Here is a 16,710-nt window from a genome sequence, read left to right as displayed (position 1 = left end):
GCTTTAGCTCCTCCTCCCACTGGGGGGAGAACGACCCGTGCGCCTTGGCCGCTAGCGGCAGGCGCTTGGCAACGTCTGGATCCATGTCAGGGACCCTGAGGTAGGTTTCGTAGTCCTCCTGCGAAACACGCAGTGGAAGCGTGCAAGCACGCGGCGTCGAAGCTCCAGCGAGCCTGACAGCCCTACGAAACCTACCCTTGAGGTCCGCCGGGAATGCAAGTGCGGGCGACCCTTGTGTGGACGCGCTAGCTGGGCATCCTACCGAAAGGATGCCCTGGTCCTCCTGAACGGACTCCTCCTGAGAGAAAGCCAGGCCCAAACCTTGGGCCACACGGCTCATCACCTCAGCGGTGTCCGCAGGCAGACCATTGCTAGCGAGTTCCTCACGGGAAGCGGGGAAGGATACCTGAAGCTAGCTGCACAGCCTCATCAGACTGTGAGTCGCTACTGGTTTCATCTTCCGACTCCTTTCCCTCGCCTTCAGACTCTGACTCACTCTCTGATGAGGAAGAGATCTGACGACGGGCATCTGAAGGTGGACAGGGAGGTGTCGCCACCGAGTGGCTAGCCAACTGAACACCAGCAGAAGAGGGAGTACTCCCGCTAGACCCCGAGATGCTAGCTATAGCACCCCGGGATCCGCACGCTCTCGCTGCTGTCGCCCTAGCCATAGCAGCGTGCGGCCTACCCTGAGCTGTATCAGGGTTAGCCACTCGCCGCCCAGGCTGGGTAACAACTGGTGGTACTGCTTGCCCAGCGCTAGGCGGCACGTGACCACGGTGCTACGACCGTGGAAGAAACCACCCTGCGGCGGATACCACGGGGTATACCCTGTCGGTAGCTGACCCTGAAAGGATCCGCCACCAGGGAAACCCCATGGAACGGCAGTACCAGTACCGCCTCCCCCCCCCTGTTGCCACAGAGACTGTGGTAACCAGGACGAGTACTGCGGTACCTGCGTGGTTGTAGCGTAGGTGCCCGGTAGGGCTCCCGGCTGCGTACCACTGTACCCATGCCTCACAGCGTTCCCCGCTAGAGGATCAAGCCGTGTGTATGGGTACCCCGCTATACTGGCTGTCCCTTGGCTAAAAGGAGCTTGCCTAGTATCACGGGTAGCTGGCGTGTATACCCTCGATCAGTCACCTCGCTACCTGAATAGGCAGTATCAATCAATGGAGCCAGGCTGCGCTGAATAGATAGTGATCGATCAGAAGAGGGTAATTGACCCATTGACTGTAATGGATCACCCACGCTCTGCTGGCTCTCGAGGACATAAGTGGGTTGTTGATCAGCCAGGCTGTTCAAACTACCTACCCTAACCTCTTGAGCCTCGCCCAAGGTCGCTGTGTGTGGCGGACCACTCACGGCAGCTATGGTCGCGTGCAAAGTGGCTACCACTGAAGTCGAGCCGTAGCTCGTCTCGGTAGCTGCCACCGTTTGCACTTGGGTCGCTGTCCCGTGAGAGACTGCGAACCCGCCCCCGGTATAGCCGCTAGCCAGTCCCGGAGGACAGCCGGCAGCCATTCCAAGGCCCAGGGCATCACTCGGCGGTCCCGCCATGGGCGCTGCCGTGTGACAACCCCAGTTGGTTCTGCTAAGACTACACCGAAGCGTTAGCCCGGTATCGTCTCTGCTAAACCCATGCACGTTTCATTCGACCCTTGCGGGGAGCGAAAAGGCGTGCTGCGTGCCGTGGATCAACCCAGGCAAGCCCGGGGTTCCACTGGCACGCTGCGTGCTACAGACCGGCCGAGGCAAGCCCGGAGGTCCGTTTGCACGCTGTATGCTAGGATTCAACCCAGGCAAGCCCGGGGTACCCTTGGCATACTGTCCGTCGCCGGCTACTTCCGCGGGTGCTAGACCCGCTCGTTCGCCAGCAATAGACGGGTGTCCACATGCAAGAAACTCGCTAGAGATCTCACTGGTAGACTGGTACTCGCCTGTTAGGGCAAGTACCGCCCTGCTGCCTGCTACTAGCTTAGACGTTAAGTCAGTGCTTTCGCTGGCTGCTAGGCCTTCGGGCTCGCTAGCAGTCCCGGAGGGTCCGCCTGCTTGCCGGGACCGGAGCCCCAGAGGTTACCTTAGCGTGGCCCTTGCCGGCCGCGCTAGTACCTACCATATCAATCTTACCTGTAGGCTTCTGTTTCTTAGTCTTCGTCTTCTGTCTGTGTCGAAGACCCAAGCAGCGCTACTTTCTAAATCCTCGAAGTGGATGTCCGATAAGCCTATGCAAAAGGAAGCACACTTATTTGATTTAGAGCAATCCCTGTGGGTGTAGCAGAGTGGATGCGGGTCCCACTCTGCCACAAGGGAAGGGCATGATTGACAAGGCCTGGACATTGTAGCAACGGGGAGCGTACAGCACTACCCCCCCGAACACAAGCTCAAGCCCAATAAACAGACCCACACGCACAGGGGCTGTCGCTGATGTAGTGGTATGATATAAAAATATATGTACAAAGGGATGAAAAACTGAAAACCTTTTGGTATAGATTTGTCAGGCTGGTCCCTTCGGAAACCCACCGAACTCTTAGCAGTAACTCGTCATCAGGCGCGTACTGAAAGATATAACGATAGAGCACACCATAAACATAGCGATAATCACTCACCATACATGTATACACAGTACTGTACAAACATCTATTGTAACTTACTAGTCTGCTATAGTTGTTTTACGTGAGAACAAAAATAAAATGGCGTCCTAAGGGCGGCCATTTTGAAAAAACGTGTGTCCCGTATCTGACGGAAACACTCATACAAGCTAAGTTTTTGGATCGTTTTGTCACTTTTCTAGTCGAAAAATGTCGTCAAAACTATCTCCCTAGCGTACTATACTGGTTGGTTTTTACCTCAGGTGTAACAAACAAACTGTATATCTCTAAATCCTTTGGTTCGTAATGATACTTAGCGTTGGTAAAGAAAAATCCACACGTCTATCTCATCTAGAAACCAAGGAGGATAAGGGATGATTATCGTGTGTGACGTCACCGAATGGGTGAGTCCACTCGGGGATCGGGGGTTTTGTTATTTATTCATTTATGTGGGACAAAATGACTATTGGTTTTTCCGCATCTCGGGATCGATGCAAGAAGTATCTTAATCAACATCGGAAAGCGGTAAGATCGACCGGTGTACTGAGTCTGCATAAATCTGGACTACAAAAAAACCTGAATTCTGTAAAAATCCTGAAAACTTGCATCCCTGGAACAGTTCACTCGTCGTGCAACTACCATATTTTTACACATAGCGTGACTTTTGGTTAGCCTGTTCAATACTTGAAGAGCAAAATGTAAGGTTGTGCTGTTCAATAAAATTCCAGGCTAGAATGGGTGAGTACAAAATTTGAATAATTTACCTTTTTTACAAATCAATGAACAAAGAATATGTACTGCCTTTATTCCCGGTCTAACTGTGCTCAGTAAGATCAATAACTGATCTCATCGCAGGGCTGTACTTTTAACCAGAACATTACAAGGAAGTATACATGTGTTATCACTGAAGACTAGAAGGAGCCTGGGGATGAACTGCCTATTAAATAACAGTACTTACCAATTTCACATCAATGGCTTTTCTGGAACGTTCTATTTGGACTATTGAAGACATGTTTTGATTTTTTGTAAATACATGTACCTGGTAGGATTGTGCATTAGCATTCCACTGGTACACTTTTGACTTTATCATGGGGTATAGCAGTTCTTGGAATCGATTTAAATCAAAAAAATCCGATTAAAATTTTGTTTTTTTTTGATTAAAAAAAATAAAAAATCAACAACCCTAGTTTGCGCCTTACCTGCAGCCTGTACATGTGCTAAGTAATGCTTCTCAGTCAAAACTGGTTCTGGCAAATCTCCTAGGAACGTTTTCAGTACACACGCTACATCGTGTGCTGTGAATTCATTGATCTTGCAGTTTGCCCCCTTACCTGCAGCCTGTACATGTGCTAAGTAATGCTTCTCAGTCAAAACTGGTTCTGGCAAATCTCCTAGGAACGTTTTCAGTACACACGCTACATCGTGTGCTGTGAATTCATTGATCTTTCAGTTTGCCCCCTTACCTGCAGCCTGTACATGTGCTAAGTAATGCTTCTCAGTCAAAACTGGTTCTGGCAAATCTCCTAGGAACGTTTTCAGTACACACGCTACATCGTGCGCTGTGAATTCATCATTGTTCAAATCGATGAGCTGACCACTGTTCAGCTTGGCTTTCAGACGACGCTGTCTCTCTGAATTTCCTGGTATTCTAAAGAGCCCTTCTTTACTAGAATCTGAAATAAAAATAATTGTAATAAGGGCTAGTCAACTTGAAATCATTACACCCAATGGAGGACAGTATGCCTTAAATCTCCCACACAGGGGAAGTAGATTTCAAATGGAGTCCATTCATGTAACCCCATTTGAAGTTAGTACTCCCTGTGTGGACGATTAGGTCAATATATGTCTTCCATGGGGGTGTAGGATTTCAACTGGAATAGCCCAACAGATAACTTTCAGGGAGTGATTTTACCAAAAGTTCACAACTTGTAATTTATTTTACATTTTATTAACAGCTATATGGTCATTTTCACGGTAAAGGGTGTAACTTTGGATTTTTAACATTTTAATCCGTAGTGTTCTAATAAAGCCACAGAATTCCATAATTTTTGGCCACATAAGTCATCTAGTTAGCAGCTACCTTGGGTAGCATAATCAGCTTTGGGAGTTACTGCGTTCAGTTTTAGCAGGCTTAAATGTACTTAATATTGCCATTTTGAAAAACTATAAAAAACAGTAACATTTTTGTAAAACCCTGTGTTTTCTTCAGTTAGTTCATGGATAATTTTTCTTATCCTGAAAGTACAGTCATATGTTCAGTAAACACTGCCACATTAGATTTAATTGTGAACGGCCCTGTATTTTTGAGAACCGGACTTCGATATTTATCGTTTCGAGGCTTCATTTTCCGTTAACAATTGTTAACAAACTTTGTGGGTGTAGCTTTGGTTCATAATTCTTGGTTATTTCTTCACTTCTTCTTGATTCATAACAGTTGTTATCTTAACTTGAAATGGGTAACAAAAATTAGCCGATTTGCAAGCTTTTAAAATTTTTATAAAATCTTGACTTCAAATAGCCGTTTTCCGTTAACTTTTTGAAGCCTCCGAAACAAACTGTTCAGCAAGCTTGTGCAAATATAAATAAAAGAGCTCATCCAATCTATTTATTAAAATGTAGCAAACTAGATCCTCAAGTCACATGTTTTTAAATCGTGGAGATATATATCACCGTTTGAAAATGGGACCCAATACAAACTTTCCGTTAACAACTGAAGCCTCCGAAACAACAGTAAACTTAATTATCATCTATGCATATCTAAATTGGTGTGTTTCATACTGATATCTGCATTGTAATTATTACTTGATATGTGCAGAATGTCATAAATTTAAAAAAAAATTGACATTATGGTTAATGTTTGAAAAATATACTGATACCTTAAAAAGCCTGTTTCGGAGGCTTCATATGCAAAAAACACCATACTTAACAAATGGGTGAAAAAATTAATGTGTGATAAATCTACAATATCTGCCGCATAGAATCATTGATTCAATACACACAAGAAAATAACAGCTTAGATGATCCCAACACTGTTGTTTTCAAAAAACTACTTCTGCAATGTTTAACAATTGTTAACATGAAGCTTCGAAACAAAAAATGACTTGCTGTGATAATTTAATTTTTGTCACAACTGAAATTCAATACTTAGAAGCAAAGCATGAAAATTAGTAATTGTGATATTTTTACCTATTTTTTATGTCAACTTGTAGTAGTTAGCTAAATATTTTACTTTTATGATCACCTGTGTTGTTAACTGAAGCCTCCGAAACACAAATCGCTTGAATTGCCAATTCTAAAAAATAACTCCAATTTCTGTGAAACTTGGCTGGGAGGTTCCTTTCATCAAGTAGTATTTGTACATGAAGTTAGACATTCAAATTATTTTAGGAACCCAATTAAAACTTAAAAAATATGTTTAAGGTTTGGAAATTTCCATTGTAAATGACACTTGATGTTAAAAATTTTCAAAACTGCAATTACAAACATAGCAAAACATAGCTTTGGAATGGAATTTCACATGTATTCCAGCTTTCATGTCAAAATTTTCTGAGGTTATGTAAAATACATTTTTTCTTAGATTTTAACCAAAATGTTATGCAAATGTCAAATTTTTATTAGAAATCAAAAGGTTTAAGCCTTGAAACATTATTTTACTTGAAATTAAGTTGCTTCTATGCATGATTTCAGTAAACAGAAATATATTTAAGTGGTTTGAAATTTTGACCCTAAAAAATCAAAAGTTACACCCTTTACCGTGAAAATGACCATATATAACCAACAGGAAAATTCAGTTGCTACAGTTTCAGGTTAAATGTAGCACCTGGTCATTAAATGGCCATCATACTTTCATGCTGCTTGCCACATAACGTATCAGCTAATCGCAAGACTAAAAAAAGACTTGCTTGTGTCCTTTTGTCTGCAATGACAGAACTTTATGAAACCAGCATAACTGGGAGGTAAAATCAATATAAGCATACAGAAAATGCATGATTTTTGAGAGCAAAATGCACACACCAGAAATGCGCAATCTTATCCAAATGCGTGATTTTTCTCCCCAAAAAGTTTGAATTTGCAATATTTAAAAAAAAATTTGCTTTTTTTCTTAGTAATTTTCTTGCAATTTTTTGCAACAGCCTATTTTCTATACTTTATGATTGTGTTGCAGATGATTTTAGTGAAAACTTCAAGTTTTTGGAAAATGAGCACTTGAAAAAATGGTTATTTGTGTTTGGACCTAAAATGTGTGATTTACCAATTTATGTGCGCATTTCTGCAGGTTTTTTTGCGCATTGCACATTTTCCCTGTCCTTAATTCAATGCAACCAATACGCATCAAGACTAGATAGGGTCCAGCCCTCGAATTAAGGATCTGAAGGGGCACGGCAACTTTTTTAGGGCAAGTTGATAATTGCCTTGGATTTTCACTGAAAAGGCAAGGCAGCACGGCAGTTTGTAATATTTCAAGAGGGCATCATGGCAACTGTTGAAAATTTGAGAAGGGCACCAAGGCAATTTCTCAAAAGTGAAGAAAACACACACAAACATAGATAGATGATTTTATAATGAATGGGCAGGGCTGAGGCACCGACAGCAACTTCATTAGAGGGCATGGCAAGTGACTGCCTTGGGTAAAGGACATATTTTGAGGGCATTACGGCAGTGGGGATGGGCACCCACGGCAAAATGCCATGGGTGCCGTGGGTTAATTCGAGGGCTGATAGGGTCTAGGTTAATAGTTTATATTTGCCCTTGATGAACGCCCTGTGCTGCCATGAAAACTTACTCATTCTAAGAAAATCAATGAGTTGTCTAGTCTGACAGAATGCCTGTGATGTCAACGGTGCACCAAAGATTCCTGTGTCCGTGTGGATTGGTTCATAAACTGCACATGAAAAGACAACAAAAGCGAAAACAGACAACAAAATCAGTTAATATTTACCTCATCAAGTCAAATGTAGTGTACTACTGAGCACTGTATTCAATTGGTTAGTACGACACAAAAACGTTGTAACTATTTCTACACCGATGTAGCAGTTTACGCCAGCACTTGCGCATTTCATTGGGCACAGCCTCAAATCGCTAGCAAGTTTTTTTATTTTTCGGTTTTGTAGTGTCCCTGGACCTAGGCCTAAATGCATTCATGGTTGACCTAAAAAAAAAAAATTTTGCATGATGTTTTGTGTTTTTAATATGAAAATTGATACTCATGTCATACTCTATCAATGATATCAAAATGCATTCAAATTCAATGCATTTTGATATCATTAATAAGTATATGACATGAATACAAACTATCAATTTTCATATATATAAAAACACAAAACATCATGCAATTTTTTTTTTTTTAGGTCAATTTCGGGTATCCGGGGATTCCGGGCATGGAATTCCTGCCCGGTACTCTCGGCTACCCGGGCGGGACTCGAATTCCCGGGACTCAGTCCCTACCTTACCCATAGACCTATTTACCAGTGTGCAGCCTTCCTCAGCCAAGCTCTCATTTAATGAGGGATTCCCCAGCTAAGCTGGGGAAAGCTGTGCACTTGTATAGGTATGGGCCCTAAACTTCTAGGTGATACATAGTCTTTCCTTCTCTTGATGACGTTATCAGCTAGTATCAGTCCCAGTCCTTCAGGCCTGTTGAATATTCTTGAATTCCCAAGACATGAGAGTTTACATGTAAAAGTCATGTTTAAAATACTGCAAACTTACCCTTTTTCTTAGGTTTTGTAAACTTCTTAATGATTGTCTTTCCTTGTCTTACATTGACGTTACCAGCAAGTATCTGTCCCAGTCCTTCAGGTCCGTTGAATTCCAACACATGAGAGAGTTCTGTGCAGCACCAGTCTGTCAGGGTGTAGGCATACTTGTGTTTCATGACTTCAACATAGTGAAGTGGATTGCAGAATACTTCTGACATTTTGTTTTTGATTGCTGTGTACTGTTGCAGGAGAGTTGAGATTGTTACTGCATTGTGAAATTCAGCCGAAAATTGAGGTGGTTGTACTTCACTTGGGTTGGGAAGGAAAAAACAAAAAACAAATCATAACAAATATGACTAGGCATGCTATGTAGAAAAAAAATCAGGGGGCTATGTAAACTTTTATACTGTAGACAGGATCTTGTTTTAAAAAAAAAATCTTTTTCTTCAACAGGATTATCGGGGACAGGCAACAAAAATAATTTGACGTAAAAAGCTGGATGCAAAACCGGCGATGCCAGCGCGGCAAAGCTTACGTAGCATGAGTGCTAGATGAACATATAACGCTAGTAAAATGAGTCATTCCATGTCAAATCAACCAATGGGTTGGCAGGTCACCCCCTCAGATTTTGCTGAAAATCATTTCTAGCATACCTCTATGGCAATAATGAACACATGGAAAAAAATAGCGCTCAACTCCAAGCGGATTCGGAGATACAGCTTGTCAAAATTTCACCCAGACCTCCCCTTTTTGCTCTCGCGAGTCGTGTCGTTGAATTTGTCGCGTTTTGGAACACTCATATTTTGACTTTAGGAAAAAGATATTAAAAGCTTAATGTACGATTTCCTTCAAATTTTTAATTTGTCATTATATACGGTACTACTCAAAATGCTGAAATAATACTAGTAATAATTATCGGGAATGGTTTCTGTTAATTTTGAGCTGAAACAACGAGGTAAAGTGAAAGAAACACTGCTTGTTATTTTGGCCGTTTAACACGCAGTTCTATGGGAGGACATAAAGTCATAATTCTTTGAATTATGACTTTATGTCGAACTTTGCTCTGTTTACCTACAAACACAAGAAATTTGGCTGATTCCATTTAGGTGCAAGTTGAGACATGTGTAAACATTACACATATGCCAAAAAATCAGGTTTGAAAAAAATTAACCAAATTCATATTAAAGATTGTACATTATGACTTTAAGCTGAAAATTGCTTCCTAGAGTGACTTTCACCCAAATAAGGCATAAGCAGAATTGTGAAATGAGGGAATTTGTTAAAGGTGAACCTCATTGAAAATAAAGTTATATATCAATGGAAAGCTTATGATGTCAGGAAGCAGAAAAGAATATTTTTTATTTGCATAGCGTACCAGGCTAGACATAATCTCCATGCAAAGATTGGATTTTGGCACCCCCTAAACTACAAAACAAAATCGTTCAAATTGGGCGCTTTCGTTGATGGCGTCAGCCCAGGGGCGCACAGTTGCGTCCGGGTTTGATTGTAAACACAATGTCCGTGTATTACTGTGGCATGCATCGGGCCAATGCACGAATTCAGTCATTGTCAACTTACTTTACATGAAAAATATCTTCAATAAAATAAGAATAATATGAAGGAAATATCATGATCAAATTAAGAATGAAGTTCCTGAATAAAGTGTGTGGATTTAAAAATGGGAAGAGTGCTGGCCGGGGTGATTTGGGATAGGCCAAGCCATCCACGATATGCATAGGGAATATTACAGTAAAGCACGAAGAAGCGAAGATTAGCGAAGAACCGGAATGAAAACAGATTACAAAAAATAACTGCTGGTGCTACGAGTTCAGATCGTCACACCAAGTTGAGATGAACTTATCACAATGAGAAAATGAAGGAATAGAATAAGGTACATGTACAGGATTTTTTAATTATTTCTTAGCTTTACAACCGGTCATGTATGATAGGCGAACTCGTATATGGCTCAAAATATGCTAAGGTGTCATATTATAGCCATATATTTTGACTTCTTTTTTTAAAATAATAATTATAGAAATGGAATATTTGCTAGTTTAGTGGCAAGTTTAGGTAGTAAAGACATAGCATACACAATTTAAGTAAAATCCTTTCACTCTAAATAATAAAAAATAGCTTTAAAAATGCCTATTTTTACACTTTTATTTGTAACATGCCAAGAGAGCGCCTTTTTTCAACAGCTTTTAATTTTTTTATGGATCCTTATAGAAATTCATGTGACCTGTTTCCCAAAATGGTGCAGTAAACCAATCAAAAAAACAGAAAGAGGCATTATGAATTATAACAGATCAAAAAAAGGATTTAAAAGTTTGCCTTGCGTATGTTACTATTGTCTGTCAAACTTTTGATTGATTTTGAAGTCCCTCAGTTTTTTATAAACAAAGACTTGAAGCATAAACTAAAGGGTAAATCTATTGTAAATAACTTCATTTCTCCATATTATAATCAATTTGTAAGTGGCTGCCATCTTTTTTGAACATATAAAAATTTTAAAATTTTTCTTGAAATGTCTGTCAAATAGTAACATCACGCAAGGCGGTGCTGTAATTCCTGCTAAACTAGGGTGATACAGCTAATTATGCTACATGACATAGCATTTAGCTCCACCTAGCTTTGTGGCACTATCACTTTGTGAGGAGAAGCTTTTTGATGACACAATCCATTGTTAAGTGTTGTCTGTCAAACATTTGTACGCATAAGTAACATACATAAGATTTGTATGTGTCTGTCAAAAGTAACATCATAATACGTTTAAAAAATTAAAAATCACTTGATGTTCACATTATGATGATAGTTTAGAGTTTATAAAAGTGTTTTAAAACATGTGATTTATAAACTGCATGTGATCTTTATTCAATTTCCCATCTTGAACTACTGTTTTTGCCAAATTATTATTCTGTATGTTACATTTGACAGACATCTTGCGTATGTTATGGCTTGACAGACACACATATTTTATTTATAACAATTTATCCTCCTTATTGTAATATTTGGACACATTTTTTCCACAATCAGTTGCTGTAGGTCCTACACCTAAATAACCACAAAATACCTTATGTAATACTTTATAAATTTTTATTTGATTGCAGAAAATCATCAAAATTGTGTCTGTCAAATATAACGTCGCATAAAGAACTAGAAAATTAAATTTGTGAAGTAAATGGTCTATAACTTATCTTTCTTTTAGTGTATTATGAGCGATATATGTGCATACTATAATTTAAATCTGGTTGGAGACCAAAAGAAAAGAGCTGGAAAAATAATTGTGTGTTACACTTTTATGACACCTTAGCTTATTTTGAGCCATATAGATACATACGGGATGAGCTCAGTGACTGACTCACTGAGTCTCACTACGCCGAGTGTTCAGTATCCGCGACTGTACTGTACTTGCAGACAAAATGACCAATTTGATATTCACATTCTGATATTTCCAACTTATTGCTACTTCATCAGCAAAATTTATTCCTGTAAATGTTCCAAATATAAGGGAACGATTGATCAAATTTGCTGAAACACCGGGGAAACACCCCAAACACAGAGGACGAAGCCCCGAAGCGAGTCGCTGTGTTTGTGCATATCCGTCCCTGCACTTCAGCAGCAATTTACGCATCGTGTTCGGTAATCCATAAAACATGAATGTTTCACTTTTTCAGTACCGTACACTGATTGTACTATCATTAAAGAATCATGACACAAGTGACAATATTTTAATTTTATTCAGATTTCAGAATTCCATCAAATAACGGTCTACTAAGCCTAAATTGTATTTATTTTATAATAAAGTATCTGCCCGAGTATCTGTTTCTTTCAATCGCGATTGTGTTTAATACCGCAATACGCTAAATATGAAAACCTTTATATGGGCTGGATTTGATGAAATCGGCGGTTTTTTATTAATTTTTGGATTACTGCAAGACGATATTTTTTTTAATCAGACATTTTACAATGAATCAAGAATATAGGGAATGTCACAAACAAGTATTTAATTTGTTATTCGATCATGTTTATTCAGTCCATGACATCGGTAGCAGCAAGCATTTGCGCATGGGATTGATCCCAGCGCGAAATTCAAACTCAATTACACAGTTATACCCAGCCAGTTATGACTAATTTTGTCAAAAATTTACGAAAAATTTATGTGTTGACAATAATTCTATTATTTCTAATATATATAAAAGGAACCAGCAACTTGAAGATTCCTCTAATTTCTAAAATCAGACTTGCCGGGCAGCTTGCAAAGTACAGGAAGCAAGTCTTGTTTACACGTTCGAGTAAGATCACGTGACTGCGAACCCTGAGCTTACGTCCACGAGCATTCCCAAGGTCATAGACGATTGATTTGGGTGCTTTTGGGCGCTATAAAAAGACCAAAAATTCAATCATTTTTTAATTTTTCAGCTTTATTGGCCATCAAAAAAATCGGAAAAAATAATTTTTAATATCCTGACATCATAAGCTTTCCATTGATATATAACTTTATTTTCAATGAGGTTCACCTTTAAAAAGAAAAATACATCGATCATGTTTTTCATGAAGCCATCTTGAATAAATGCAGAACTGTGTGACGCAGTAAAAACTGTCAAATGATCATAAAATGTAAATCACCATCAATTGGTTCAGCGCTTGTGCTACGCAAAAGTTATTTAAACCAACACCCATCATGCCATGCACCGGTTTTGCTAGCTTGTTCATGTAGCGGTTCCGTTGTCCCACTTGCTTTTTAGATTGCATGGCAATCGGAGTGCTATCGTCAGAGCACCTCGGACTACGGTTTTGCATGATTTTACAAAATCAAAAATTGTGATATAAAATTAAAACTAAAAGAATGGATTTTGGAAAAAAATAAAGCTTGTTCAACGAAATAAAAGGTATGTTTGTACAGCTTAAAACATGTTTAATGTTTGTGCAGCTTAACATGTTTAATCTTGATAAATTTGTAATTTTAACCCTCTTTTTTTTTTTTATCGAGGGCGAGGCCCTGCCGGCCTATCCTTCACAGTTCATCCTTGACATGCTAATTTATTTAATCATGTAATATAATATTGAGAACAACGCCTACATGTTTTTGATAAATTACCAGATTACCTTAAGCTTCCATGCTTCATACACAATGTACAGTAGACGTTCGCCTTTCGTATCTCTTTCCTTGTTGGAAAGGTATAACGTTGAGGAGATAGGAACATGTACGAAGATCCGGGACCTACTCTGCCATGTTTGGCTGAGTAACCGTACATGAACACGGTCTTTTGTGCCTATGTAAATTAGTCATTGTGTAAAGCTGTGTTTAAAGTACCCATGGGTTACTCATCATCAGACTAAATCATTGTCGCTAACTTCACAAGTTATGTGTACAATTTTAGAGAATGTTGACCGACAGAGGGTGTCAATATAGGCCTATACGTGCCTGTACGTGTCGCTTTTGAAAAACAGCGAATCTTGCGCATGCTCAGTAGGTAAATACGACGGCGATTTAGTACACTGATCATGCGTGCGATTCAGGTTTCTGCAAAAGCGATTGAGTATAAATGCATCTTTAGAAATGACCGGCGATTGTGTGTTCTCAAGTGGGTTTTATCATGTTAATTAGTGACCTGACACACATTTGTACTGGTTCGATCAAGCATTGAAATGCTGTCATTTTTGTACTGGATCGTTCAAGCATCTCCAACAAATTTTTCAATGTAAGTGCCTCTGGCCCTAGTAGAAGTAAAAAACGAATACTATGGCCAGAGTTCTAGGGCTAATGTACAGGTTTATGGGTTGTGTATTTCATCAAGCCTGTCGAATTCTGCATCCCAAAACATGAAAACACAGAATGATCCACCCCTTACAATTGTTTCTTTGACTGATAATGAGTGATCATCTCATGTTTTTAACTTACCACTTATTGAAACGGTGCTTAAATCTTTAATTAAACCCACAACATGCATCGGTAATCATGCACCTGGCGTTGTAATTGACAAATTGACAGACACACTTATCTCGCACAATGAATGAATAGCCGGCGATCAAAACTTGTGAAAAACAACAGCTGATTTGAATAAACTTCCTCTGATTGGCCACTGACTTTTGCTACTCTCATTTGATTGGTCAATAACTTCATGAAGCCTCAGTTTCGATATGTAATTTATGTAAATATCCAAGATGGCCGCGCCCATGAGCGGTGAATTTGACTGTCACTGAATTGTATTTTTACTATTTTCCATATATCTCTGGCATATAGTGGACACTAATTGACGATTAGATAACTCTGCATTGGCTTACCAGGTAGAGCGTTTATGTTTATCATGATTTTGACATCGACTTGTAGTGTTAAAAAGGGAAAATAGATCGGTCACGATTTAACTGGTTCAAAATTCTGAAGCTTTGCGTAGCTTTGCCTTGTCAATACATGAATATGTCATGAATGTCATTAGTTTATAATTAGTTTTAAGCTTATATACCTGCATCTTGTCTCGATTCAAATAGAATCATCTAATCACGATCAGGAAAAAGTAAGTTATTTATTTTAATTTTATCGACAAAGTCAAATAAAGTCATGAATTTTAATTTAATTTTCACAATTTCACTTCCCTTGCCCTTGACTTCAGCGGCCCTAGCCCGAAACATCATGGCCCTAGTTGTTCCTTCCTCACCATAGGGCCATGAATGTCGTATGTACGTAGAAACGGGGCAGCCTGAACTCATGTCGCGGTGATGACGTCACACTGACGGCATCTATTTTTATATATTAAGAAGAATTCAAAACACGGCGACGATAGCAGTCACAAGTCTGGTCTTTTACATCCTCAAATGTGCTCAAAATTTACGAACATGCACCAAATATGTTTTGTACATGTATAAGTCTCATCTTCATGTGAGGAATGGTAGGAAGTGGTATTTATGAAAAAAAGTGGTATTTTATGTGTACCCTGGAAAGGTTTATTAATTAGGTACATAGACATCTCAGACCTTCGTACGGAGAAGGACAGTGGAAATCGTAGTGACGGAGGTGTGAGTACCTCGGGCTACAGCGGCCCATGATCATGATGATCATGATATGATTCCTAGACAGCCCTCGAATTACAAAACGTTCAAACCTGACTCGTAGCCTACAATGTATTGTTATTATAATTTATAAGTGGGATTATTTTTTATGACATGATCGCCATGGATAGTGTGTCAATAGATTGTGGCCAATTAACTTGTCCATAAATCAATACCCATTGTCATTGATTAGACCCATTGGTATAGACCCAAGTTAGTAAGACTAGAAGTTTCAAGTACAAGTATAAGTAACAAGGCTGCAAGGAGTAAATAAATAAATATTTATAAATAAATTAATAAATGAATTTATAAATGAATAAATAAATTCAGTTAGATTTAGATTCAGTTGATAGATTGAAATACATAAATAAATAAAAAATTAAGCAAATAAATGAAACAAACAAAGATTAAATAAACATTGTAGAGTAACGGAGCCTATTAAATAGGCCTATAAAGGCCTACTATTGATAATATTAGAATTTAATAATAAGGCGACGAAAAAAAAGAAATCCTGTTCTACGGGCGGACAGACCTTTCAAGTTGGGTCGGTCGGTCGGTCAGCCCTTTTTTTTTTTTTTTTTTTTTTTGAAATGACCAAAAAATCACTAAAATCTGTAAATAATTTGCAATTTGAGAAAATACAAAAAACAAATTTTGTTCCTGAAATTTCCGAAATTTGGGTTGGTATTCATTTGTACAGCAGGGAAAATTTTTTCCCCAATTTGTTCAAAATCTGGGTCGGTCGGGCCCGTAGAACAGGGTTTTCTTTTTTTCGTCGCCTAATGGTATTAAATAAAAGTAATATTGAATACCAAAAAATAAAGAAACAATACAAGCCCCAATTAAAAACAAATTAACTAATAAATAAATAAACTAATAAATAAATAAATAAATGTGTAAATAAATAAATAAATAAATAAACAAACAATTTCGCTCCTGCCTGACTCGACGCCCGGCCCGCACATGCGATGAGTCAGCTCAATGTCCATCAGAGCTGATTGCACTGCTGCTGTGTCCTCTATCGATACGATCAATATCGTAAAGTCGGCAGTCCTTTAAAACTTCCTGTAAGAGCTCATCTCAGGGGTGGAATTTCGGTAAGTGCCACAGGAGTCCAAGTGGATTCTCGCAAGAGAGTTTTGCGAGAGTCCATGGATTCCCGTAAATGGATTCTCGTTGTACAATCTTGCGGGAGTCCAAAAGGTATTATATGTAGGCAAGGTCTTAGTCAGCCATGCGTCCACACGTCTTTAAGACGGCCTAATCTAATTTTAGACGGGTGGATTTAATGGATTTTACAGATGTGATAGCTCTAAAACAGATGATTTTAAGGTTATATGAACTTGAGACTAATTCAGAGTGACATGTCAAGG

At 39.2% G+C, this 16,710-nt stretch overlaps 2 protein-coding genes across 3 annotated transcripts in view; one reads left to right on the top strand and one right to left on the bottom strand.

Annotated features, from left to right (window-relative positions):
• LOC140162771 (rho GTPase-activating protein 19-like) overlaps nucleotides 1-14,323 on the bottom strand; it is a 36,166-nt gene extending 21,843 nt beyond the window's left edge. The window contains exons 1-4 of the mRNA XM_072186064.1: nucleotides 14,193-14,323; nucleotides 8,301-8,599; nucleotides 7,375-7,473; nucleotides 4,055-4,264 (exon numbers count right to left, since the gene is read on the bottom strand). Coding sequence (XP_072042165.1) covers nucleotides 4,055-4,264; nucleotides 7,375-7,473; nucleotides 8,301-8,508 — 517 coding nt within the window. The 5' untranslated portion in view covers nucleotides 8,509-8,599; nucleotides 14,193-14,323. The remainder of the gene's footprint in view (nucleotides 1-4,054; nucleotides 4,265-7,374; nucleotides 7,474-8,300; nucleotides 8,600-14,192) is intronic.
• A 140-nt stretch (nucleotides 14,324-14,463) lies between these two features.
• LOC140162770 (anaphase-promoting complex subunit 4-like) overlaps nucleotides 14,464-16,710 on the top strand; it is a 37,630-nt gene continuing 35,383 nt past the window's right edge. For both annotated transcript variants that reach the window (XM_072186063.1, XM_072186062.1), the window contains exon 1: nucleotides 14,464-14,578. The gene's annotated coding sequence lies outside the window, so the exon portion shown is untranslated. The remainder of the gene's footprint in view (nucleotides 14,579-16,710) is intronic.

Source organism: Amphiura filiformis, chromosome 10 (assembly GCF_039555335.1).
Source record: "Amphiura filiformis chromosome 10, Afil_fr2py, whole genome shotgun sequence".
In the NCBI taxonomy this organism is placed as follows: domain Eukaryota; kingdom Metazoa; phylum Echinodermata; class Ophiuroidea; order Amphilepidida; family Amphiuridae; genus Amphiura; species Amphiura filiformis.
The sequence above is the reverse complement of the archived record's forward strand: the minus strand, read 5'-3'. Positions and strand labels throughout refer to the sequence as shown.